General features: G+C 42.8%; 1 protein-coding gene across 4 annotated transcripts in view; it reads left to right on the top strand.

Annotated features, from left to right (window-relative positions):
- LOC138746212 (thioredoxin reductase 1, cytoplasmic-like) overlaps positions 1-26775 on the top strand; it is a 73156-nt gene that overhangs the window by 30965 nt on the left and 15416 nt on the right. For all 4 annotated transcript variants that reach the window (XM_069904250.1, XM_069904252.1, XM_069904249.1 and 1 more), the window contains 6 exons: positions 1152-1274; positions 5798-5870; positions 7241-7360; positions 18352-18494; positions 20453-20568; positions 24418-24643. In XM_069904250.1, the coding sequence (XP_069760351.1) occupies positions 1188-1274; positions 5798-5870; positions 7241-7360; positions 18352-18494; positions 20453-20568; positions 24418-24643 (765 nt within the window). In that variant the 5' untranslated portion in view covers positions 1152-1187. The remainder of the gene's footprint in view (positions 1-1151; positions 1275-5797; positions 5871-7240; positions 7361-18351; positions 18495-20452; positions 20569-24417; positions 24644-26775) is intronic.

Here is a 26775-nt window from a genome sequence, read left to right as displayed (position 1 = left end):
ATAGGAATTAAAAGGCAGCCTAACCCCTTCATCGGGAATGTTGAGGGGGGGGGGGGGGGGGAAACGGATAGATGCCTGAATGAAAAGGTGGGGGGAGGAGCACAGGCTAAAGTGGTAGGAGGGTAGAAGAGAAAGAAGTGGAGACTGGCCTTGATTTGGCAGTGCAGGAGGCAAGGGACAGACGTCAGTGAGGCAGTGGAGTGTGGAATTACAATGGCTGGCTGATGGGGAGGTCCTTGCTGTTGCAGCGGACAGAACAAAGGTGTGCAACAAAGCAATCTCCCAGTCTGCATCCAGCCTTGTCTGTTGATGCCCATTTTTAAATTGCAGATGGGATTAACTAACTGCCAGAGGAACATGAATCGGCATTTTTAAAATATCTCAAGATTGCCAAGTTTATTGTCATCTAATTGTGCAAGTACAACCTGACAAAACAGCATTCTCCAGTCCTCAGTGCAAAACACGCAGCCAGACTTAACACGTATACAGACAAACAATACTTGTGAAGGGCAAGTATACGAATAAATATTGTTTTGTAAATATGAGTCTCAGATAGTTAGTGTGAGCAGTTTCTTTGGTTGTTTAGCATTCCCACTGTAATGGTGATCATGGTTGCAATGTCTTGCTGTTTGATTAGACTTGGCTGCCATCAGGGGGCTGATACACAGTATGCAAGATCTGTAATGGAGGCTTTCAGCCTCATGGCATGCCTCATGTGCTGTTCATTATCAACTTTAAAGTAAATCTTTTACTTCATCCATGTGTTGTCTAAGAACTCACACATACGAATACAAGATGAAGCACTCACTGCCCGTGAGTAGAAGCTGTTCCTCGGCCTGGTGGTGCTGGCTCTGATCCTCCTCTATCTCTTCCCCGACGGGAGCAGCTGAAGATGCTGTGTGCGGGGTGGAAGAGGTCCTCAATGGCTTTGCCCACCCTCTTCAGACAACGATCTCAGTTATCATGGGGGTAGGGAGACTTCAGTGAAATCTGCTGCTCTTATGGTCCTGTGGATTGGGGTTAGAGAGGGAAGTGTGCCAGTTCATCCGCTAATTCTGCGAAGCGGCCATCTTTTCTCCCCTCCCCATCATTGGGAAGTAAGTGAATTGAGTAGGAAGCTGTTGGTCAGTTTTCCCTTGGTCTTCCCTCAGGTTTGGTGAGAAGGCAGACTTCACCATCTGCTGGCAATGAATGAAGCCAACGAAACTCGGGAGCAGTTCGACTATGACCTGATCATCATTGGAGGAGGCTCTGGGGGGCTAGCTGCTTCAAAGGTAAGGCTACATGTGAGACTTCTTGCAGAGACTAATGTGGAAAGTCTCGATGCTTGGGGCTCAATGGGGAGGTGAACATCTTTGGAATTGGTCAGCTTACAAACAGGAGTTGGGAACAATCTATACAGCACAAATTTGATAGTTGATGCCAACTTTTCGCCTCCTGAACTCAATCTCTTGATTAATGAAGCCCACATCCCATTGCCCTTCTTACCTATCCTATCAATCTGCAGTGACCCTGAGAGGTGTGGATTTGAATTCCAAGGTCCCTCATAAATAACCGACCATTAACCCTGTACTCGGCCTTCTGGGTTGACCTTCCACAATGCATCACCACGCATTTGTCCAGATTAAACTATATCTGCCACTTTTCTGCCCAACTCTCCATCCTATCGATATCCTTTTGTAACCAATGAAATGTTAAGAATCCTTACGTTGTCATTTATCTTTGCATTGTGTCAGTTGTACAGCAGGCTCTTCAGTCCATTGAATCCATGTTGACCATTTTCCTACATTTGTCCATATCCTTCTAAATGCTTCCTTTCGGCCCAAATGTGTTTTGAATGTTGTAATTGTACCCATTTCCAAAGTTTCCCCGGCAGCTCATTCCACATACAGACCACTCCCTGAGGGCTGTCCCTCCAGGTCTTCTTGAATCGCTCACCTTAAACTCATCCCCTCTAGTACCAGAATTGTTTACTCTGGGAGAAAAAGTTTGAGCACTCACTTTATCCATGCCCCTTGGAATTTTATAAACTTCTAGCAGGTCAGCCTTCTATGCTCCGGGGTCCCTTCATTCAAAGTTTAGAGTTATTGTCAGAGAACATGCATGATATTACATACAACAGGTCTCTGGTGGATGCCATCTCACTGGCTCTACACAAAACCCTGGAACACCTGGACAGTAAAGTTGCTGTTTATCAACTACAGTTCAGCACTTAACACCATCATCCCCTCGAAACTGATCAGCAAAGTCCAAGACCTGGGGCTCAACACCCCACTGCGTATTTCCATCCTGGATTTCCTCATCTCCAGACCACAATCAGTGGGGATTGGTAAGAACATCTCCTCCACCATCTCCAGCAGTACCAGAACACCACAAGGCTGTGTTCTTAGCCCCCTGCTCTATTCATATTACACTTACGATGGTGTGGCTTGATAGAACAGTCACACCATCTACAAATTTGCCCACAATACCATGGTAGTAGGATGTGAAAAGGAAGGGGATGAGTCAGTGTACAGGAGGGAGATTGAAAACTTGGCTGAATGGTGCGCCAACCACAGGCTTGCACTTAATGTCACCAAAATCAAGGAGCTGTTTGTTGACTCCAGGAAGAGAAATGATCCAGTGATCATTGGGGGATCAGAGGTGGAGAGTGTGAGCAAATATAAGTTCTTGGGAGTCACGAACCCAGAGGACCTTTCCTGGACCCAACTCACAAATGTCATCATGAAGAAAGCAGGTCAGCGCCTCTACTTCCTCAGGAGTTTGTGGAGGTTTGGTATGACACCAGAAACCCTGGCAAATTTCTACAGATGTGTATGGAAAGTGTGCTGACCAGCTGCATCATGGTCTGGTATGGGGGACACCAATACCACAGCGTAAAGCCCTGCAAAATGTAGTAGACACAGCCCAGGAAATCACAGGCAAAACCCTCCCCACAATTGAGCACATCTACAGGGAACACTGCTGTCAGAGAGCAGCAGCAATCATCAAGGATCCACACCACCCAACATACACTTTGTTCTCGCTGCTGCCATCAGGAAAGCGGTCTCGGTGCCCCAAGACTTGCACACCCAGATTCAGAAGCAGTTGCTCCCCCTCCACCATCAGACTCCTCAACAACAAACTCAATCAGGGGCTCATTTAAGGACTCTGACTTGTGCACTTTATTGATTTTGTTTTAAAAATTCTCTCTGTATTGCAGTTTGTTTTCTTTGGTTATCTGTTTAGATCTTTATTTGTTTACATGTATGCATTGTGCACAGTTTTTTATGCACTACCTATAAATGGTAATTCTGCCTCACCTGCAAGAAAAAGAATCTCATGGTCGTATGTGACGTGTATGTACTCGGACAGTAAATCTGAACCTTGAGTTTCCTTTTTCCTGCAGGCTCGGTAGAATTACTACTTGTTGATAGTGCAAATAAAAAACTGTATTCTGGAATTGTAAAGAAATGTAAGCAAACTGCAATACAGAGAGGGGAAAAAAAATCAATGAAAGAGCAGAAATAAGAGTGCTTTGAGTTTGTTCGAGAGTCTGATGGTGGCAGGGTAGCAGCTGTTCCTCAACCTGATGGTGAGATTCTCACCCTCTCCTCCCTGTGACTCAAGATCCATTCTGGCACCATTCAGGTGAATCTTTTCTTCCAACTCTGTGGTTTTGGGTATTTCACTAGATCAATCTTATCGAGGGAGTTGGGGTGGTTGTGTTATTTCTGATGTATTTCACAATTCTTGAATTGCTCCACCCTTCACTAACAAATTTCTCAAACCAGTTTTTCTGCATTAACATATCTGGCTCAGAATCAAGTTGTCTAACAATGTTTCTATATTTATGTTCTGTTAGAAGTGAGCAGTGAAAGTTGTTTAATTGATGTTTAAGAACTAGGTACAGTGAAATTCCTATAATCCAGTACATTGGTGACCAGCAGATGTTTTAGACGATTGGAAGTTATTCCCAATTAACTCCCATTTTTAATACAAATTTTTGCACATTTGAAAGGGAAATTGGTGCCCAATGAGTGCCAAGCTTTCTGAGATGCTGACCTACTGGAATTTCTGAAGTTGGATTGCAGATTATGGGAGTTGAACTGTGCAAAAATAATCCATGAATTTTTGATTTCTCTTTGAACTGGGGGTTGATATTGGCTTTCCCTTCAGAGATGAGGGTGCAGATTACTTTAAGATCCAATATTCTCCCCATGTACTGTGAGGGGGGGTTGTCCTGCTTGGGGTTGGTGCTCCAATGAGGTCTTGGGGTTGATTATCTAAATACTTCCACCACCTCACCCCCTTCCCTTGATGTTCACTAAAATGTTTGTCCATATTTTGCAGTGTGCATAAAGTTATGAAATTCATTGAATAACAATGATTGTAACATTTCATGGACTGCAAACCACTTTTTGATGTTGCACTAATGAACCTCTGTGCAGTAAAATTAAAAGTCAGTGTGAAATTTAAAAAAATACTTTTAAGTGTTTATGTACTAATATTCAGTAATGGCCAAAGGAAACATTTTTAATTGTTTATCTTTGGCAGGGAGATTATGGGATTCCGATTTCTATCTCCACTGCTCCTCTTGTGTCCTGGTGCCTTTTGCTTGAGTCTTTCCATATGGTTTTAAAATGATCAATTGATCTGTTTGTTGAAGAGTTCAATATCCCTTCTACCATTGTTTAGAAGTGTCTCCCGGAAATGTCTGTACCTATATTTTTGAAGTGCAAGAGAAATGGCCTAACTCAGTGATTTTCAACCTTTTTTTTTCTTCTCACATACCACCTTAAGTAATCCCTATGCTATAGGTGCTCTGTGATTAGTAAGGGATTACTTAAGATGGTATGTGAGTGGAAAGAAAAAATTTGAAAATCACAGGCTCTCTAAGCAGTAGACCAACTCTCTAAGCAGTAGACCAACTCTCTAAGCAGTAGACCAACTCTCTAAGCAGTAGACCAACTCTCTAAGCAGTAGACCAACTCTCTAAGCAGTAGACCAACTCTCTAAGCAGTAGACCAACTCTCTAAGCAGTAGACCAACTCTCTAAGCAGTAGACCAACTCTCTAAGCAGTAGACCAACTCTCTAAGCAGTAGACCAACTCTCTAAGCAGTAGACCAACTCTCTAAGCAGTAGACCAACTCTCTAAGCAGTAGACCAACTCTCTAAGCAGTAGACCAACTCTCTAAGCAGTAGACCAACTCTCTAAGCAGTAGACCAACTCTCTAAGCAGTAGACCAACTCTCTAAGCAGTAGACCAACTCTCTAAGCAGTAGACCAACTCTCTAAGCAGTAGACCAACTCTCTAAGCAGTAGACCAACTCTCTAAGCAGTAGACCAACTCTCTAAGCAGTAGACCAACTCTCTAAGCAGTAGACCAACTCTCTAAGCAGTAGACCAACTCTCTAAGCAGTAGACCAACTCTCTAAGCAGTAGACCAACTCTCTAAGCAGTAGACCAACTCTCTAAGCAGTAGACCAACTCTCTAAGCAGTAGACCAACTCTCTAAGCAGTAGACCAACTCTCTAAGCAGTAGACCAACTCTCTAAGCAGTAGACCAACTCTCTAAGCAGTAGACCAACTCTCTAAGCAGTAGACCAACTCTCTGTGGCCCTGCAGGGAGGGACATGCAAAGAAATGAAATATGTGGAATTTTCAGGGTGAGGCTTTTGGTTCCCTTCACTGCATTGGCAGCCTGCAACCTGGAAACTTGTTCAGGAACAAGCCAGCCTCCAAAACTCAATGTCTGAAAAGGGAATTTGCTTTTGGTACCTGCTAATTTCTCTTTCATCCCTTCTCCCGGTGCAGGAAGCTGCTGCTTATGGCAAGAAAGTGCTGGTGTTGGATTATGTTACACCCACGCCGCTTGGAACTGCATGGGGTAAATATTTAAATTGCCAGTAAACTGTGCAATCACTGAATCTTGGTGTCTAGGGATTTATCAATCTTCCACACCTAGCATGAGTTTTGTAGGCCACTTGTCTCCCCCCCCTGCAACTGCAATAGGATAGCTAGATGATGTAATGAGGAAATCTTGTCTGCATTCTCCACTTTGGTAATTGACTGAAAAATAACAGCGAAATCCTTAGTTGCACCATCATTTGTCATTGCCTTGATCTACAAGTCACCTGGTCAGGCAAACCCCAGGGGTATCAAGGTCAATGTTTGATAATGGACTGCATGCATTATTTCCTGAAAAATAATGATTAATTAGCCTGCTGCTTGTTGAAGAGATTGATATCCCTTCTTTAAGAAAATGCCCGTCAGCTCAACACTACAGTGCTGACCGAGGTTTGAATCCAGCCCAGTCTTTAAGGAGTTGGTACATCCTTTCCTTGTCCACGTGCTCAGGTTTCCTCCCACCCTTAAACGAATGGGGTTTGTAGGTTAATTGGGGTATTTGGCTCATGAACCGGAAGAGCCTGAAACCATGCTGCATGTCTTAATTTAAATTAAAAATCAATATTGAACAAATTTGGATAAATCGATGCTTTTGCCATCTCTCTGGGAAGCTTGTTCCACAGAATATCCATTTGGTTGTGATGCTTGCTCAAGAGTACCTCTCTTCACCTCTTTGCCCTCTAGTTTGCTGATGGCTAAAATCTGTGCTTGGATATTGTGGGCAGGGATGAGCAAAAGTTGGTGTTGGGAGGGCTGAGATTGGTGGAGGTAAGTGGGGAAACCCTATTGTAAAACTAGGGTCCTCCTATCCAAGTCCAATATTCAGTGTTTGTCTGTGGGACTGTACTTCTCCCCCTCCTCTTTCTCCTCAGCCTTTTAATTCAGGTGTTAGTTGCTTTTTGTACCTCTAAAAGGGTTTGGGCTTGAAACGTCAGTTGTGTATCTTGGGCGCTGCAAGACCTGCTGAGTTCCTCCAAAGCTTCTGTGTTTTGACTGCAGTCACAGTGTCTGCAGACTGTTGCATTCACTCTAAAAGTAAGGTTGTTGGTTTTGGATGGTCTACCTATAATTTCATGTCCCACCATCAACAAGAGGTTTTCTCTGGTATCAAAGCCTTGGATTCCTACAAGACAGTGGTTCTCGACCTTTATTCGCCTTGCAGTGAACCTCTTGTAACAACCCCATGACCACATGGTTCAAGACTATGGAAACTGCTTTGTTAGGGAAAATAAAATGTGGAAAACTAAGATGTTGAATGTGGATATATTTGGGGGGGGGGAGGGTGTTAAATGTTGGAGCGATGACCTATCTCTGTTTCACTGATCTTTTTATGATTTGGTGTGTGATTAGGTCTTGGAGGGACGTGTGTCAATGTGGGCTGTATCCCAAAGAAGCTGATGCACCAAGCAGCGCTTCTGCATCAGAATATCAAGGATGCCAGGACGTTCGGCTGGACATTTGATGAGCAAGGTTTGTTGATGAAATCCAGGGCCTAATGTTCGGGGTTGTGCATCCAGGCTGCCTCCCTTCCACTTCCCTAACATCCCCTATCCCTGCTCTTGAAACATAAAATATCCTTTCTTCTCACCCCCCCCCCCCCCCCTCCCATCTTCACTTCCTGCTGCTGTGGAATTCTATTAAAAGACTCATCCCAGTGTCCCTGCACTCTATTCACTCTCCTTGTGTCATGTGCGATGACATGCACCACCAGGTTTTTTTTAATTTTATTTTTCACACTGTGAACCATATTAACCAAAATACACACAAACATTTCCCTCTTAAATATACACAGTGGCATTTTCTCCACTTTTTCCCACCCCCCCACCTTCCCTCCCCCCTTCCCACCCCCCTCCCTACCCACTAAACATTCAACAATACAATACAATAAAACCATTAAACAATGTCATCACACAATGAAAATAAACAAGAAAATTGTGTCATGTACGGTTCCCAAATTTGTTTGAATACTGTGACTTTATTTTTTAAATTATATGTTATTTTTTCCAATGGAATACATTTATTCATTTCCATGTACCATTGCTGTATTCTTAGGCTCTCTTCTGATTTCCAATTTGACATTATACATTTTTTTGCTACAGCTAAGGCTATCATAATAAATCTTTTTTGTGCTTCATCCAGTTTGAGGCCTAATTCTTTACTTCTTATATTACTTAGAAGAAAGATCTCTGGATTTTTTGGGATGTTGCTTTTTGTGATTTTATTTAATACCTGATTTAGATCTTCCCAAAACTTTTCCACTTTCTAACATGTCCAAATTGCATGTACTGTTGTTCCCATTTCCTTCTTACAGCGAAAACATCTATCTGATACTGTTGGGTCCCATTTATTTAACTTTTGGGGCATGATATATAGCCTGTGTAACGAATTATATTGTATCATGCGTAACCTCATGTTTATTGTATTTCTCATAGTTCCGGAGCATAGGTTTTCCCATTTTTCATTCTTTATCTTTGTATTTAGATCTTGTTCCCACATTTGTTTGGGTTTACAGCTTATTTCATCATTTTCTTTCTCTTGCAGTTTGATGTACATGTTTGTTATAAATCTTTTAATTATCATTGTGTCTGTAATCACATATTCAAAGCTGCTTCCTTCTGGTAACCTCAGTCTGCTTCCCAATTTGTCCTTTAAGTAGGTTTTCAGTTGGTGGTATGCAAACATTGTACCGTGAGTTATTCCCATATTTGTACTTCATTTGTTCAAAAGATAATAAATTATTTCCCAAAAAACAATTTTCTATTCTTTTGATCCCTTTTCTCTCCCATTCTCTAAAGGAAAGGTTATCTATTGTGAAAGGGATTAATTGATTTTGTGTCAATAATAATTTTGGTAGTTGGTAATTTGTTTTTTTCCTTTCTACGTGAATCTTCTTCCAAATGTTGAGCAGATGGTGCAGTACTGGTGAACTTCTATATTGCACCAGTTTTTCATCCCACTTATAAAGTATATGTTCTGGCACCTTCTCCCCTATTTTATCTAGCTCTATCCTGGTCCAATCTGGTTTTACCCTTGTTTGATAAAAATCTGATAGATATCTTAATTGTGCTGCTCTATAATAATTTTTAAAGTTTGGTAACTGCAAACCACCTTGTTTGTACCATTCTGTTAATTTACCTAGTGCTATCCTTGGTTTCTCCCCTCTCCATAAGAATTTCCTTATTATTCTCTTTAGCTTATTGAAGAATTTCTTTGTTAAGGGAATTGGTAACGATTGAAATAGGTATTGTATCCTTGGGAAGACATTCATTTTAATGCAATTTACCCTTCCTATCAGAGTTAGTGGTAAATCTTTCCAATGTTCTAAGTCATCTTGTAATTTCTTCATTAATGGCTGATAATTTAATTTGTATAGATGGCCTAGATTATTGACTAATACCTAGGTATTGGATGCTTGTGTTTGCCACTTAAATGGTGATTATTTTTTAAACTTTGTGAAATCCACATTATTCATTGGCATCACTTCATTTTTATTTGTGTTGATCTTGTACCCCAATATTTCTCCATATTCCTTCAATTTCTTATGTAATTCTTTTATTGATAATTCTGGTTCTGTTAAGTATACTATGATGTCATCTGCAAATAGACTGATTTTATATTCCCTCTCTTTTATTTTATCTTCTGTTCTTATCAATTCTGCCAATGGTTCTATTGCTAAAGTGAACAGTGAGGGAGATAGTGGACGTCCCTGCCTAGTTGACCTGCTTAATTTAAATTGGTTCGATATATATCCATTTACTGTCACCTTTGCCATTGGACCCTTATATAATGCTTTAATCCAATTAATATATTTCTCTGGTAGGTTGAACCTCTGTAGTACTTTGAATAAATAATTCCATTCGACCCTGTCAAAGGCTTTCTCTGCGTCTAAAGCAACTGCCACTGTTGGCATCTTATTTCCTTGTACTGCATTGTCTGTTGTTCGCCTTTTCTTAATAAATCCAGTTTGATCTAGTTTTACTATTTTTTGGTACACAGTCGGCCAATCTGTTTGCTAATAGTTTTGCTATTATCTTATAACCTGAGTTAAGTAGAAATATTGGTCTATATGATGCTGGTGTTAGTGGATCTTTTTCCGTCTTTGGTATTACTGTAATTATTGCTGTTTTACATGAATCTGGCATGTTTTGTGTTTCTTCAATCTGGTTCATTACTTCCAGGAGAGGAGGAATTAGTAACTTTTTAAATATTTTAATGAATTCTATTGGGAGTCCGTCCTCCCCCGCCGTTTTATTGTTTGGTAGCTTTTTTTAATATATCTTGTGTTTCCTCTATTTCAAATGGTTTTATCAATTTGTTTTGCTCCTCTTCTTGCAATTTCGGTAGTTCAATTTTAGCTAGAAACTCATCTATTTTGTCTTCTTTCCCTTTGTTCTCAGTTCGGTATAATTACTCGTAGAATTCCTTAAAGTTTTCATTGATCTCTGTTGGGTTGTATGTCATTTGTTTGTCCTTTTTCCTTGATGCCAATTCCGTTCTTTTAGCTTGTTCTGTTTTAAGCTGCCAAGCTAGTATTCTGTGTGTTTTTTCTCCTAGCTCATAATACTTCTGCTTTATTTTCATTGTTCTTCTCCACCTTGTACGTTTGTCGTGTTTCGTATTTTATTTTTTTGTCCGCCAATTCTCTTTTTGTTGTATCTTCCCTTGTTGCTAGTTCTTTTTCTCTACTTACTATTTCCCTTTTCAGCTGTTCTATTTCCCGATTGTAGTCCTTCTTCATCTTAGTTATTATCTGCCCTCTGATGAAGGCTTTCATTGCGTCCCATAATATAAATTTGTCTTTCACTGATTCCGTATTTATTTCAAAGTACATTTTAATTTGGCGCTCAATAAATTCTCTAAAATCCTGTCTTTTAAGTAGCCTGGAGTTTAACCTCCATCTATATGTTCTTGGTGGGATGTCCTCCAGTTCTATTGCTAATAACAGGGGTGAGTGATCTGATAACAATCTAGCTTTGTATTCCATTTTCCTAACTCTCCCTTGGATATGGGCTGACAACAGGAACAGGTCAATCCTTGAGTATGTTTTATGTCTAGTCGAATAATATGAGTATTCCTTCTCCTTTGGGTGTTGTCTCCTCCATATATCCAAAAGTTGCATTTCCTGCATTGATTTAACCATAAATTTGGCTACTTTGTTCTTTCTGCTAGTCTTTTGTCCAGTTTTACCCATCTTTGAATCCAAATTAAGGTTACAGTCCCCTCCTTTCAATATATTCCCCTACGTATCTACAATCTTAAAAAAATATATATATTGCATAAACTTTTGATCCTCTTCATTAGGTGCATATATATTGATCAAATTCCAGAATTCTGAATATATCTGACACTTTATCATTACATACCTCCCTGCTGGATCTATTATTTCCTCCTCTATTTTGATTGGTACATTTTTATTAATTAATATGGCTACACCTCTAGCTTTTGAATTATATGATGCTGCCGCTACGTGTCCTACCCAGTCTCCCTTTAATTTGTTATGTTCCACTTCAGTTAGATGTGTTTCCTGCACAAATACTATGTTTTCTTTTTTCAGTAAATTTAAAAGCCTCTTCCATTTAATTTGGTTATGTATTCTATTAATATTAATAATCATATAATTCAACGTGCCATCTCATATCCTGTTTACACCTCATTTCCGCTTCCTCACCACCACCACCATCCCCCTTTTCCCCATTTTCATTTTTCAGTTTTCCCTTTTTAAACTCAATGTATGACAACAGATTTGAAACATAAAATACTTCAACAACTCCCACATCCAATATTCCCTTAGCCCCAAATGTCCTCCCCCCCCCCCCCCTCCGAGTTGCCACTTATCCCTTGCTGGGCATCCACAACTCCCCTTTCCATTTAGATTGTGAACCTGTTCGCAAGCATCAACTGATTTTGCAGTGACAGTTATTCTTTCCCACCCAACCTCCCCAGAAAAGACTTCTTTTACACATATAACAAAGTTCATACTTTTTTTCCCTCTTACTTCCTTTCTTCCCTTCTTTTACCCTTTAGTTCTTTACATATACGTTGCTTTTACATCTTTATATATATTTTATCGCCGTTCTTCATTCTTGTTACATCTCTTCATCTCTCCTTCTGTCCTGGAGGCGTTCTGCAAATTCTTGTGCTTCCTCCAGATCTGAGAACAGTCTGTTTTGCTCCCCAGGGATAAATATTTTAAGCACAGCTGGATGTCTTAACATAAATTTATAACCTTTTTTCCATAGGATCGATTTTGCTGTATTAAACTCCTTCCTCTTTAAGAGTTCAAAACTTGTGTCTGGGTAAAAAAATATTTTTTGACCCTTGTATTCCAACGGTTTATTGTCTTCTCTAATTTTATTCCTTGCCCGCTCCAGTATATTTTGTTGTATATCTCAAAAATTTTACTAAAACAGATCTTGATTTTTGATGTGCCTGTGGTTTCGGAGCTCGTGTTCTGTGTGCCCTTTCGATTTCCATTCCTTCCTGCATTTCTGTCATTCCCAGGACCTTTGGGATCAATTCTTTTATAAATTCCTTCATGTCTGTGCCTTCTTCACCCTCCTTTAGGCCCACTATTTTTATGTTGTTTTGCCTACTATAGTTTTCCAACATAACAATTTTCTGAGCTAACAACTCTTGTGACTCTTTAACTTTTTTTATCACTTTCTTCCAATTTTCTTAAGTCATTTATTTCCATTTCTACAGCCGTTTCTCGTTCTTCCACATTTTCTAATCTTTTCCCTACTTCTGTCATGACCGTCTCTGGTCTACTCACTTTTTCTTCTGTACTTTTCATTTTTCTTTTAATTTCACTAAATTCTAATTTCAACCATTCTTTTAATGCTCTCATTTGTTCTTGAAAAAAACTTTATCTATATTCTCTCCATCTGTTTTACCTTCTATTTCTCTTGAGGTCTTATTTCTCTGTGTCTGTACTTGTGTTTGTGTCTTCTTCTCTTCCTTGTATCTGTGTCTCTTCTGACTTTCCTGATGAGTTGCTGGGCCTCTTCTTGCTGGGCCTCTTCTTGCTGGGCCTCTTCTTGCTGGGCCTCTTCTTGCTGGGCCTCTTCTTGCTGGGCCTCTTCTTGCTGGGCCTCTTCTTGCTGGGCCTCTTCTTGCTGGGCCTCTTCTTGCTGGGCCTCTTCTTGCTGGGCCTCTTCTTGCTGGGCCTCTTCTTGCTGGGCCTCTTCTTGCTGGGCCTCTTCTTGCTGGGCCTCTTCTTGCTGGGCCTCTTCTTGCTGGGCCTCTTCTTGCTGGGCCTCTTCTTGCTGGGCCTCTTCTGGCTGGGCCTCTTCTGGCTGGGCCTCTTCTGGCTGGGCCTCTTCTGGCTGGGCCTCTTCTGGCTGGGCCTCTTCTGGCTGGGCCTCTTCTTGCTGGGCCTCTTCTTGCTGGGCCTCTTCTTGCTGGGCCTCTTCTTGCTGGGCCTCTTCTTGCTGGGCCTCTTCTTGCTGGGCCTCTTCTTGCTGGGCCTCTTCTTGCTGGGCCTCTTCTTGCTGGGCCTCTTCTTGCTGGGCCTCTTCTTGCTGGGCCTCTTCTTGCTGGGCCTCTTCTTGCTGGGCCTCTTCTTGCTGGGCCTCTTCTTGCTGGGCCTCTTCTTGCTGGGCCACTTCTTGCTGGGCCTCTTCTTGCTGGGCCTCTTCTTGCTGGGCCTCCTGCTGCTGCTCTTCTTTCCTTTCACTCCCTTTCCTGTCGCTTTCCTCTTTTAGCTGAGAGCCCTTGTGTCGGGCATCCCTCAGCTGGTCGCTTTGTGTTTTCCTGCTCATTGGCTGAGCCCCCCTCCCCTCGGTGTTCTCCTTCTCCTTCGTAAGTGCACTGCGCACTTTTGTTTGGCTCAGAGAGCTATTTTTGAAGTCCAGCGGTCGGGGGTGTCATGACTCTGTGGGGTCGTCACCAACCTCGGAGAACGGACTCTCTTCTCCCTGTTTCTTCATACAGGTAAGGCCTTCTCCTTTCTCTTCTGGCATCTTTTCTTCATTTTTTCCTGTTGTTTTTACTTTTTCCTTCTTGGATGCGATTTTTTTTTTCTCTACAACTTTATCTTTTATTTTTTTTTGTTTTGTTTTTTAAATTGTTTATTTTTCACACCATAAATCACATTAGCCATGATATACACTATTTCTTTTTCACACATATACAGTGACTTTTTCTCCCCCCCCCCCCCCCTCCTCCCAAGCCACCCCCCCACCCCCTCATCTCATCCATTTTTGGTATACAATCTAGGTTGCATTAAGCCAGTCAGACAATGTTGTCATTCAACAAAAATACACCAGAAATTCTACTGAGTCCATTCTTTTCTTTCCTTCTCCTTCCATCAACTTAGGTAATGTTTGTCCCCGGTAGGTTTTTGCTATTGTATTTAATGTAAGGCTCCTATACTTGTTCGAATATTTCAATACTATTTCTTAACCTATATGTTATTTTTTCTAATGGAATACATTTATTCATTTAAATTTAGTAGTTTCTTCCTTTTAATTTGGTTATGTATTCCATTAATATTTAAAGTCATATAGTTCAGCGTAGCCCTTTTATATTTTGTTTATCTTCTCTTTCCGTTTTTCCATCATTACCTTTCCTCCTTTTCCATTTCTGTTTTCTTATTTTCAACTCTTTATAAGACAACATTCCTACAACATCCAACATTTTCCTTATTCTCCTATTTCTATCTTATTTATCCCCAATCTCCCCTTCCCCTCCTGAGTTGTCCTTTATCCCTTGTCGGACAACCACATCTCCCCTCTCCATTTGGATTTGCGAATCCACTCGCAAGTGTCAACTGATTTTGCAGTGACCGCTATTTCCCCTCACCCCACCCCCCCCAGAAAAGATTTCACTTTTCATATGTCACAAAGGTCACTCTTTTAATTCCCTCCTTATTCTCTCTATTCCATTACCTTCCCTTATTAATTCTTGTCTATACTATCTATATTTTCCTCTAAGTACAGATACATTCACGTATGCACATTGTCTCTATTCACTCTTATACCTCTTTACCCGCATACATATCAATCGTGATCATTTTTACTCTCATTACCCGTCTTCATCCCTCAGTCTATTTTTGTCTTTACCCACATACATATCAATCGTGATCATTTTAACTCTCATTACCTGTCTTCCTCCCTCAGTCTATTTTTGTAATTGTTCTGCAAATTTTCGTGCTTCTTCTGGATCCGAGAATAGTCTGTTTTGTTGTCCTGGAATAAATATTTTCAATACCGCTGGATGCTTTAGTATAAATTTATACCCTTTCTTCCATAAAATCGCCTTTGCTGTATTGAACTCATTTCTCTTCTTTAGGAGTTCAAAACTTATATCTGGATAAATGAAGATTTTTTGCCCTTTATACTCCAGTGGTTTGTTGCCCTCTCTTACTTTTTCCATTGTCTTCTCCAGTACCTTTTCTCTTGTAGTATATCTTAGGAATTTTACTACAATAGATCTTGGTTTTTGTTGTGGTTGTGGTTTAGAGGCCAATACTCTATGTGCCCTTTCTATTTCCATTTCTTGCTGTAGTTCTGGACATCCTAGGGTCTTAGGGATCCACTCTTTTATAAACTCCCTCATATTCTTGCCTTCTTCATCTTCCTTAAGGCCCACTATCTTTATGTTATTTCTTCTGTTATAATTTTCCATTGTATCTATTTTTTGAGCTAGTAGTTCTTGTGTCTCTTTAGTTTTTTTATTAGATTCCTCCAATTTATTTTTTATGTCTTCTACCTCCATTTCTGCTGCTACTGCCCGTTCTTCCATCTTGTCCATTTTCTTTCCCATTTCTGTTAAGGTCATCTCTATTTTATTCATTTTCTCTTCTGTGTTGTTTATTCTTTTTCTTAAATCCTTAAATTCCTGTGTTTGCCATTCTTTAAATGACTCCATGTATCCTTTAATAAGAGAAAGTATATCCTTTATCTTGCCTTTCTTTTCTTCTTCTATTTCACTGTACTCTTCCTCTTCTTCCTCTGGGTTGACCATCTGTTGTTTCTTTGGTGCCCTTTCCTTCTCTTCTTTCTTGTTTCTATTGTCTTCTGTGGTCTCTTCTTGCTGCAGGTGTTCTGCAGCTGTTGTTGCCAGCTGTGGAGATCGACTCCCCAGCTGGTCCTCCCTCCCGTCGGTGTGTTTTTTTTCATGCGCGGTTGCGCACTTTTACTCGGCTCAGCGAGCCATTTTTGTAGTCCATTATTTACCGACCTGAGGGAGCGGGTTTCTCTCTCCGCAGCGGGCCTCTTCGGACAGGTAAGGCCTTCACCTTTTTCCTCCTTTGTCTTCTCTTCCTCTCTTCTTACCGTTGCTTTCGATTTTTCTTTTTTTGTCGCCATCTTCTTTCCACCTTTATACTCACTTTTCTGTAACTTTTATTTCTGTGCCTTTGTGTTTTCCTTTGTTTTTCCCGACTTTTCTGGAGAGGGCTGGAGTTCACCGTCCGGCCACTACTCCATCACGTGACTCCTCAGCTTTTATTTGTTTTGTATTTCTTGAACTATGTATTTTCTTCACTTTATTTCTTCTTTTCTGGAGAGGGCTGGTATTCCCCTACCGGCCACTACTCCATCATGTGACTCCCTCCATGCACCACCAGGTTTGAAGATGTTTTCATTTGTGCTGTTATCAGACTCCTGAGCAAACTCATCATGAGTAAATTAACGTTGCATTCCAACTCATTTCTCCCTCTAACTCTGCACTGTTTTTAACTGCTGTACTATGTAAGGATTGACTAGCTGGGCTGCTTGCAATACAAACTTTCTTGCGTCGCCTTGGTTTGTAAGAATAATCTTGAACTTCATGGGCCAGCCTCTTGCTATTCCCCTCCTGTGAACATGGTGATCCAAAACGCTGCTATCGTCAGTAATTTGTACCAAAAACTGTTTCCACCATCACCACTCTGGCTGCTACACTGCAATGACCTCCAGCCTTGTTTTCAGTTTTTTTCCAAACCCTCCATGACTTTGTTCTTCTGTGGTGCGATTAATACAGAGCTGATTCAACAGATCTATATATTTTGAATAGTTTATTGTCATGTATGAAGATGCAGTGATGACCTTCATTTTGTGTGTCATATAAGGGTGCTGAATTCCAATGCCATCTTCAGAGGAATCTCTTCCAGAAGGTGGTAAATCTGCGGAATTTGTTACCACAAGTGGTTGTGGAGGCCAGGTCATTGGGTGCATTTAAGGCAAAAATTGACAGGTTCTGGGTTAGCCAGGGCATCAAAGATTATGGGGAGATGGTTGGGGAGTGGGGAAATGGATCAGCTCATTATTAAATAGCAGCACAGACTCGATGGGCTGAATAGCCTATTTCTACTCCCATGGCTTGTGGTCTTAAAACAGTAATAAGATGAATCATGATGGTAGTTAGGCATCCAATCACTACTTTCCTCTTTTTGACCTTGTTCAAATAGTGGTGATGACTCATCTTTCAGAGCATGTCGAATCTCTGCCTTCTGGTATTAACTTATAACTTTAGAAAATGGTCCATTCTTAGCAGGACTCGAAGGCAATCTGTCTAGAGGCCGTAACATTTTGTCTGGGTCAGGAGGATCACATGGCTGTGAATCTGGTCAATTCGCCATCTTTTGCAAAGTTGAGGCTTGGGTCACCTTGGCTCGTGAGGACTGCTGGCTTCCAGCTTCTGTTTTTGCCCACATGTTGTTTATTCTCAAGTGTTTGAGGAGGAAAATCTCCAATCTTTACTCGTGCATTGCTGGAGCACAAGTCAGAATATTGGGTGCCAACAGCAGGATATCCACTTTGTAATGGTTGTCTCTTCAGGGAAAAATCCGAAGTGCCATGAAACAGCCCATCACAACTTCAGTGTTTTGGAAGCAATTATTCTAAAATGATTGTCTGTTTTTTGAAAGGGAAAAATTCAGCACAGAATGAATGCCGAAATAATCTTTATTGAAATGCATAAGGGGTTTGCAACAGAGATAACACACAAATATTCTCAATCACGCAACACAATTTAATCAGTAACATCGGACTTAACACTACCGACACCAGTAACTACTTACACTCATACAAGCACAGTACAACCCAGTCAAATTGGACTTGACACTACCCATACTAAACAACTGTTTGTACAGACCTGTCAATATGCTTCCTGCTGTTCCTTGTCTCACATGGGCACAGCTCAGATGCTGTCTACATCTACAACAGTATACAACACCCCCAATTCCAATGTAGTGTACACCTTACCAACAACTTCTCCAGCTCTGTCTACATCAGCGTTTGTCTTGGGGCCAAAGAGGAAGAGTTGATGCATGTGCTGGACTTTGTAGTGCAGTAAGCTGGAGGGTCCGGCTGAGGTAATCACTGGGTGATTAAATGGTCAGGTGTGCATCAATGATAGTACTTCATACTCGGTTCCAGATGGAGAGGCTGCATCACCCTCCATAATCTACATTACCATATTGTGTTTTGAAGTCTAATGCAATTCCACCTATTAAGCAGTGTTCCTTTTCTCGGTAGTCCGCCACGAATGGACAACTCTGCGAGAAGCCATTCAGAATTACATACGCTCCCTGAACTGGGGTTACAAAATTTCCTTGAAGGAGAAAGCTGTTACATACGTGAATGCTTATGGAGAATTTATGGGACCTCATAAGATCAAGGTAACACCACTGTCTATAGTAACTTTTTTCAGTCGAAAATAACCTCGTAGGTTCAGAGTGACACAGGCCCTCTGGCTAAACTTATCTACACCAATAGATTGTGTCCAAATTCGGATTTCAGATTTATTGTCAGTGTTTTCATGACATCATGTACAGCCTTGAGATTCTTTTTTCTGTGGGTGAGGCAGAATTTACCACTTATTGGCAGTGCAAAATAAAACCTGACTCAATGTACACATAAATAAATAAATGTAAATGAACTGTGCAATAGAGAGAGAGAGAAAAATAATCAACAATGTGCAAAAGTGAGAGTCCTTCATTGAGGCCCTGATTGAGTTTGTTGTTGAGGAGTCTGATGGTGGAGGGGGAGCAGCTGTTCCTGGACCTGGTGGGGCGAGTCTTGTGGCACCGAGACCTCTTTCCTAATGGCAGCAGCAAGAACAGAGCATGTGCTGGGTGGTGGGGATCCTTGATGATTGATGCTGTCCTCTGACAGCAGTGTTCCCCATAGATGTTCTTGATGTCCTCGGTTGAGACCACTACCTTTTGTAGGGCTTTATGCTCGGGGGCATTGGTGTCCCCATACCGGACTGTGATGGCCAGCACACTTCCACCACACATCTGTAGACATTTGCCAGGTTTTCCAATGTCATGCCAAACCTCTTCAAACTCTTGAGGAAGTTGAAGTGCTGATGTGCTTTCTTCACGATGCCATTAGTGTGCTGGGTCCAGGAAAAATCCTCCGAGATGGTGGCTCCCAAGAAGTAAAAAGTGCTCCGCCAATGATTACTGGATTGTACACTTCTGGTTTTCCCTTTGTGAAGTCAACAATCAGCTCCTTGGTTTTGGTGGCATTGAGGAGGGATTATGGACCACACGCAGGCTAGTCCCATTTCCCTCCATTTGGTTCATAAACCTTCAAATGATTTCCATCCAGTGTTTGAATATAAGTGCTCACAAATCCAATAACTCCCCGCGCCCCCCCCCCCCCCCCCCCACTCAAAAGCAGACATGCCATTGGTGTCCACTCCAATGGATTACAATACAGGAAGCTTCTCTGTTTTGCTTGCAGAGGTTAATGCCCTTGGCAATTCCAGCATTTTATTGTGGATCCTTAATATCCTTCTCTCTTCCCCCCCGCCCACAACACTCTGAACTGAAAAGGCAGTTGAATCTTGACCCCCCCCCCCCCCCCCCCACCACCCCAACCACCTCACCCAATAGGTGAGTCTGGAATTCTGCTGTTTGGCAGTGCTGGCCTAGTTCCTTTCCTGGAGGGTACTGGTGAGCCACCTAGCCTTGTATAACAAATGTGCTTTTAATAAAAGCTGACCAGCCCAAACAACTGAGCTCCTCCCCAGGTAGAGGTGACAATTTCTTTACACTTCAGAAGCAATTCACATTCATCTTGGGGCATTTGTTTTGTGAGCACTTGAACTACAAGTGGTGCAACTGTTAATTTTCATTTAGACATGCAGCGTAGTTACACCAGTTAAACTTCAATCCCTTTTTTTTGAGGATGGGAGGAAACTCACGCATTCACTGAGGGAATCTACAATCTCCTTACAGACAGCGCCGTATTTGAACCTGGGTCCTTGACGGTGTAACCATGTTGCCCTTCTTAAGCTTTATGACCATATACTCACTTCCACAGACACGTTGCCTTCTTCTACTCTCCTCCAGCTCTCCATCCCCTTCCCTCTGCATTCACAGAGCCACCTCCCCTGTTTGCGGCTTTGCCCTCTCTCCCTTATTCGCTTATTACCTCCTGCCTTTGGGATCATGCACCTTCCTCTACCCCCCCCCCCCCCATTTTGTTTGGGCACCTGCCTACATTTTGCTTATACCTTGATGAGGGGCACAGGTTATTTATCTCTATCTTTGCTACATAAAGTACACGGTTTGAATTTCTCCAGCATTGTGGTTTTACTTTGCTAACCTTTACCCATTGTTTCCAGGCAACAAATAAAAAAGGAAAGGAGACCTTTTACACTGCAGAGACCTTTATCCTAGCCACTGGGGAGAGACCTCGCTACCTGGGTGCTACAGGTGACAAGGAATATTGCATCACCAGGTACCTGTTAACATTCCTTTCTCACCCCCCTCCCCACCCCAGTCTCAAAGTTAGGGCACAAAAACCTTTTTGAACAGTGGAGTTTGTGTTGATGTGAAACACGAGTGGATGATCTTTTTGTTTCTGGGAGCTTGTTGTATTCCATGCATTGTTTTTCCCCAATATCCGGACTGCTCTGGGATTGGTTCAGATTCTCGGGCAGTAATCTTAAAATTTAAGGTGGAAGAAAGAGATGAACAAATAAATTTTGATAGTTTATTCATTATCAGATACAGCAGGCTTCATTCATCAAAACGAGCAGATTTAAAGAAAAATAAAGTCAACACCTGACAAAAATGTAAACAAAATTTTTTCACTACAGGAAAGTGTATAAGGCTTGAAATTGTTTTAAAGATGAACATTGTAAAGTACAATATACAAATTAATTTTGTTATATGACCTGTATTCAGCGTGGTCGCTTGTTGCCGCTGTGCATCTGTGGTGCTTCCGTGCACAAAAGCCCCTTAAATTGAAAAAGCTGGAGAAGGTTCAAGTCCAGTTTCTCTGGTGGTCCGGATTACTGGCATCCCGATTTTTGGACTTCTACTTGAGCTACAGGGATCTTTGATCGATGGTGCTAGGGAAATGTACCTTTCAGTTTGTTGAGAGCTGCTGTAGATTATTGAGACTCTTGAATGAAATGGTGTGGCAATTTTGAGTTTAAGGGGAGCTTCCAGTCTAGGACCAATTGGAACTAGTGGAACCCAGGATGAGGAATAAAATTTGTGGCAGGGGTCGGGCTTCAGACTGGTGGCTGACAGTGTAAATATGCTGGAAAGGAGGGCATTGTACAGAAGGCTATTTGACCATTGTCTTCATCCCACAATCTGAGGTTTAATTTGTTTATTGTCACATGTGCTGGGATGCAGTGATAGAGGTTGTTTTGTAAGCAAACCAGTAGACCTCTCATACATAGTACCACAAACAAGACATGGCACAGAAGTGCTGAGTTAGAGAGAGATCTGTTGGCCTGGAGCAAAGGCTACATAATTTTACTTCTTTGAGGTTCTGGGAAAGAAACTGTCCTCCATTCTTGTGATGCATAATCTCCCACTCGAATCGTCCTGACTGAAAGGATTGAAGAGTGTTTGCATGAGCCATTTTAATATGTTCCAAGGCTGTGGGAGTTGTAGAGAGGACAGATGGCCTGAGGCCACATTCACAGTCTTCTGCTGTGTCTCATGGTCTTGGGCAAAGCAGTTCCCATCTCGTGCAGTGAAGTACCCCAATAGGATGTTTTCAATGGGGCACCTGTAGAAATTGATGGACTTTTCAAATTTCCTCTTCCCTCTGAAAGTGCAGGTGCTGACGTGCATTCCTGGCCAGTGCATCAATATGGGTAGACCAGGGCAAGTCACAGGAAATGCTTGCCATGAGAAACTTGAAGCTGTCTCCTACCTGACCTCCGCACCATTGATGCAGACTGGGGAGTGAGCACCACCCTCGTTTGGAAGGGTATAACTTGAATACAAAAATTGAAACTGAATTACTTGTGGAATAGAACTGTGAAGGGTTGCAAGGTCCATCCTTTTTCTGGTCAGATCTCTGATTTAGAGTCAAGTTTAGTGTCATCCGATTGTTCAAGTACAACCCGATGAAACCGCGTTCTCTGGTCCTTGGTGCAAAACACGCAGACACACAACCAGACATAACACACAGAAAAACAATACATATGCAGACCAAGTATTTTCAGCTATATAAATAAATATTGTTTCGTGAGCAATTCCTTTGGTCGTTCAGCGTTCTCACTGCCCATGGGGAGAAGCTGTTCCTCAGCCTGGTGGTGCTGGCTCTGATCTTCCTGTATCTTTTCCCTGATGGGAGCAGCTGAAAGATGCTGTGTGTGGGTAGAAGGGGTCCTCAATGATTTTACACACCCTCTTCAGAAAACAATTCCGGTAAAATGGGTGGGCGCGGGAGGGTGGTGAGACGGGGAGGGAGACTCCAGTGATCCTCTCTGCCACACTTGTGGTCCTCCAATCCATTTCTCTGCACCAACCATACAGAGCTCTGTAGATTGTTGACTGGTAGCCTTGTCCACTTCAGTCTTCTCAGCAAGTGCAGTTATTGTTGAGCCTTCTTGATCAGTGAGGAGATGTTACATGTCCATGATAAGTGGACCCAAGGAACTTTGTGCTCTTCATTCTCTCTGTTGAAGTGTCGTGGAGGGTGGTCATTCCTGGTCCTCCTGAAGCCCATGATCATCTCCTTCGTCTTGTCCACGTTGAGACTCTGGTTGTTACGCTTGTACCACGTCACAAGACTTTCCACGTCAGTCATCATTGTTGCTGATGAGGCCAACGACTGTTGTGCCATCTACAAACTTGCTAACACTGTTGGAGCTGGATCTGGTGATGCAGTCGTGGGTCAGCAGCGTGAACAGCAGCGGGCTGAGCACACGGCCCTGAGGTGCGCCAATGCTCAGCGGGACAATGGTACTGATCTGGAGAGACCGTGGTCTTTCTGTGAGTAAGTCCAGAATCCAGTTTAAAAAGTGGGGTGTTGAGTCGCAGTGAGGACATCTTCTCTACCAGCTTCCGTTGGCCTCATTTGCTCCCTTGGGTCGATGGTATATTGAAGGGAAATTTGATTGGCATCTCCTCCTTCCATCAGCAATGCACTGCCTCTGAATGCAGTGGAGTTACCGGCAAGGGTGCTCTGTCAATGCTCAGTATGACCTCTACCACTGAAGGTCAGGGTTCACAGATGTAAGAGGACTTCCACATACCAGATGACACTTCTGACTTGGAAGTGCAATGCCAGTCCTTTATCTCGGAATCCCTGCCGGAGGGCTTGTGGGATGTCCTTTGCCCCAGAGTGCCTCCACCACATCTCGAAGGTGTAGGCATGGACAAGGTTGGCACTGACATCAGTGATGGATGAGATTCCCACCCCCCAAATCAACATCTCAGCCAATATTTAAACCTCCACTGACTTAACTAAAACACACTTTGGGCATAACTGGAAAATGCTGGAAATACCCAGCAGGTCACCTGGCAGCTGTGAAAGGACAAACCGTTTGCTTTAAAGTTCAGATTTATTCTCAGTACATGCATAACATCACATACAACCCCGAGATTCTTTTTCCTGTGGGCCAGACAGGATTTCTTTTTGGTCGTGCAAAAAACTGTACTCAAGAAGATGCGAGCACATGTAATCAAATAAAGAAATGTAAACAACTTGACTATTTGATACAGGGAGGGAAAAAAAATCTATAAAGTGCAAAAGTGAGAGTCCTTAAATGAGTCCCTGATTGAGTTTGTTGTTGAGGAGTCTGATGGTGGAGGGGGAGCAGCTGTTCCTGGACATGGAGGGGTGAGTCTTGTGGCACCAACACCTCTTTTCTGATGGTAGCAGTGAAAGCAGAGTGTGTGCTGGGTGGTGTGGATCCTTGATGATTTCTGCTGCTCTCCGATGGCAGCGTTCCCTGTAGATGTTCTCGATAGTGGGGAGGGTTTTGCCTATGATGTCCTGGACTGTGTTCCCTACATTTTGCAGGGCTTTATGCTCAGGAGTATTGGTATCCCCATACCAGACCGTGATGTGGCTAGTCAGCACACTTTCCTCCACACATCTGCCAGGGTTTCTGATGTCACGGGAATCCCCTGCAAACTCCTGAAGATGTAGATTTGTTTCATTTTCCTCCTGAAGGTGATGATTTTGAATGATGGGAACTTTCAGCAGTTGGTAATTTCACAAATCCAAACTGTGACTCTGCTTGGATGTGGCAACTTGATGAGAAGTGCGGTTTAAATGCAAGTCATTAAATCAGATGCTTGGTTGTTCCTTCTGTTTCGCTGCTGACTTCAGTGACGACCTGTTCTCACTTCCCTACTCCCCTGGAAAGACTCTGGTGGTTGGCGCTTCCTATGTCGCACTGGAGTGTGCTGGGTTTCTTGCTGGCCTTGGACTGGACGTGACAGTAATGGTTCGTTCCATCCTCCTGCGTGGGTTTGATCAGCAGATGGCGAACCTGGCTGGCGACTACATGGAGTCCCATGGAATCAAATTCATTCGCCAGTTTGTCCCGCTGAAGGTGAGCATGAACCTTTGGGCTGGGTGTATGGGCTGCTCTCAAGTGCTTCTTTGTATTGTATCTTGGAAGTTTGTGCTCATTCCTGTAACGGATGGTTTATAACGCGGTCACCCTTTCCGAATGGCTGTCAGTAACCTTTTCGTTGTTCATCTATCGTTGCTCTACTGTGTCAGTCATGGTCCTAAATGATGCTGCTCTTGCCTCAGTGGGGAAACTTAGTGCAAGTCCCACTCTTCACTCAGGGAACTCTGCGACTGGAAGTTCTTTATACCATAGAATACTTTGTATGGCCTTTTATATTGAGGCCTTGTTCAAACACTGGTGTGTGTGGGTAAAAATACAATGCTGTAGCAAAGATAAAGATGCAGAACCAATGTTTTGGGCCTGATCCCTTCATCGAGATATCCTTGTGTACCATGACGAAGGGCTCAAGTCTGAAACATTGGTTCTGCATCTTTATCTTTGCTCCATAAACGACACTGTTTGACCTGCTGAGTTTCTCCAGCGTCGTGTTTTAACTTCGTCCACAGTGCCTCCAGACTTCCGTGTTTTAATACTGGTGGGTGTAAAGAAGGGGGTCTCCAAAGTGGTCGATATTGACCCCTGGGGAGGGGGGGGGTCGATGGGACTATCCAAGGGGTTGAAAAATGTCAGGGGGTTTTGAAAGGGGAGTCGATAAATGCCAGCGTGGTGGGGGGGGGGGTGGTTGATTGAACTGTTGAGGGTCAAAAGAATTGTAGAGCCCGAGGTCCCCGCTCCTGTCCGCGATGACTTCTTTGATGTTGAGAATGGAGGCGCCGTGGCCGGTGCTGAAGATTTGGACCCAGTTCCATTTAGCATCTTCCCGGCCAGAAGCAAAGGGATTTTTTTTCAATGTTACTGTAATCACTTGCTTAGTTAATTTACAGATTTGTTATTTGGCGATTGGGGTGTTGTGACAAAGTTTGGGTTGTTGCTGGGAGGGCCGGACACCAGTAACTAATGCAAGTGGAAACTGGATGCCTATTTAATTATTAATTATTTATTTTTGTATATGCCTTGGGGGGCTATGAAGGATCAAGGATTCTATGAAGGGATCGATGGTCTAAAAGGTTTGGGGACCCCAGGTGTAAGTCATCTTGTGAAAGCATGAGCAGGATGCTTCCCATTTCCCCTCCTTTCCACTACCCTCCCCCCAGTCCCCCCCACAATATTTTCTCTGAGCTCGCATCTCTTTAAGAAATAACATTGGGTTACTTGTCAGTGTTGGTGGGAGCTTGTGGTGCACAAATTAGCTGTTGTTTTCTTTCAAGATTCTTTTATTGTCACGTAATAAAACAGAAAGTATTACTCAAAATTTCCTTTATTTACCACAAGGCAGACAAAGAATTGCCATCAGCAAGAAATAGCCTGGCACCTCAGTCAGAGAAAGAGAAGCAAAAGCAAGTCTCCCGCAGTCACTGAGTGCCCGTGGATTTGTTTCCTGCACTCCTGCAGCCTCCAAAGTTGCACAGACTTCAGTCCAGACCATTGACGACCCCCAGGCTCCAGTTGCACACTTCTGGCATGATCAGGAAGCCCTCTGCACCCCTCAGCCAGTCTAGTGTGAGTCCCTTGACTGCAGTTGAACGCAGCCTGTGTGGCTTCCACTCCTGGAGCCCCCAATAGCCTGCTGCCTGTTCTTCAGCCTCTGAGCTCCTCGCTGGTCTGTCACGGTGGTCTCCTGCTTTGCTCTCCCTTCTCAAATGGGGGTTGGTCTTCCCATTTTCTGCTGCTCTGCGCCAGTTCTCTGCCTTTCCGGAGTGTGCAACCCCTTGAGGCCGCTGCCGGCATCTTGGGCACAGACCGTGCGGTCACAAGGTTTTAAAATAAACCACCACTGGCTCCTTTAACAGGCTGTTGAAAGCCTAAAGGGAGCTGTCAGCAGTTGGACTGGCCAGTAGAACCCAGTGGAGCAGCTCTGTCTCTTCTCCCCGGGTCTGCACCAGCAGGAGCTTTTCTATTACAGTACCTCTAGAAGCGCCACCATTTTCTCTCTCTTCCATCAGTGAGAAATCAAAACTTTTTTGGTTGTAAAGTTCCTAGTAAATACCAATCTCTTCGTCGTACTCCAGATACCCAGGTTTCAGCTGACATTTGTTATTGTCTAGCTA

The sequence above is a fragment of the Narcine bancroftii genome, chromosome 11, assembly GCF_036971445.1.
Source record: "Narcine bancroftii isolate sNarBan1 chromosome 11, sNarBan1.hap1, whole genome shotgun sequence".
In the NCBI taxonomy this organism is placed as follows: domain Eukaryota; kingdom Metazoa; phylum Chordata; class Chondrichthyes; order Torpediniformes; family Narcinidae; genus Narcine; species Narcine bancroftii.
Note: the sequence above shows the minus strand (reverse complement) of the source record. Positions and strands in the feature narration are given on the sequence as shown.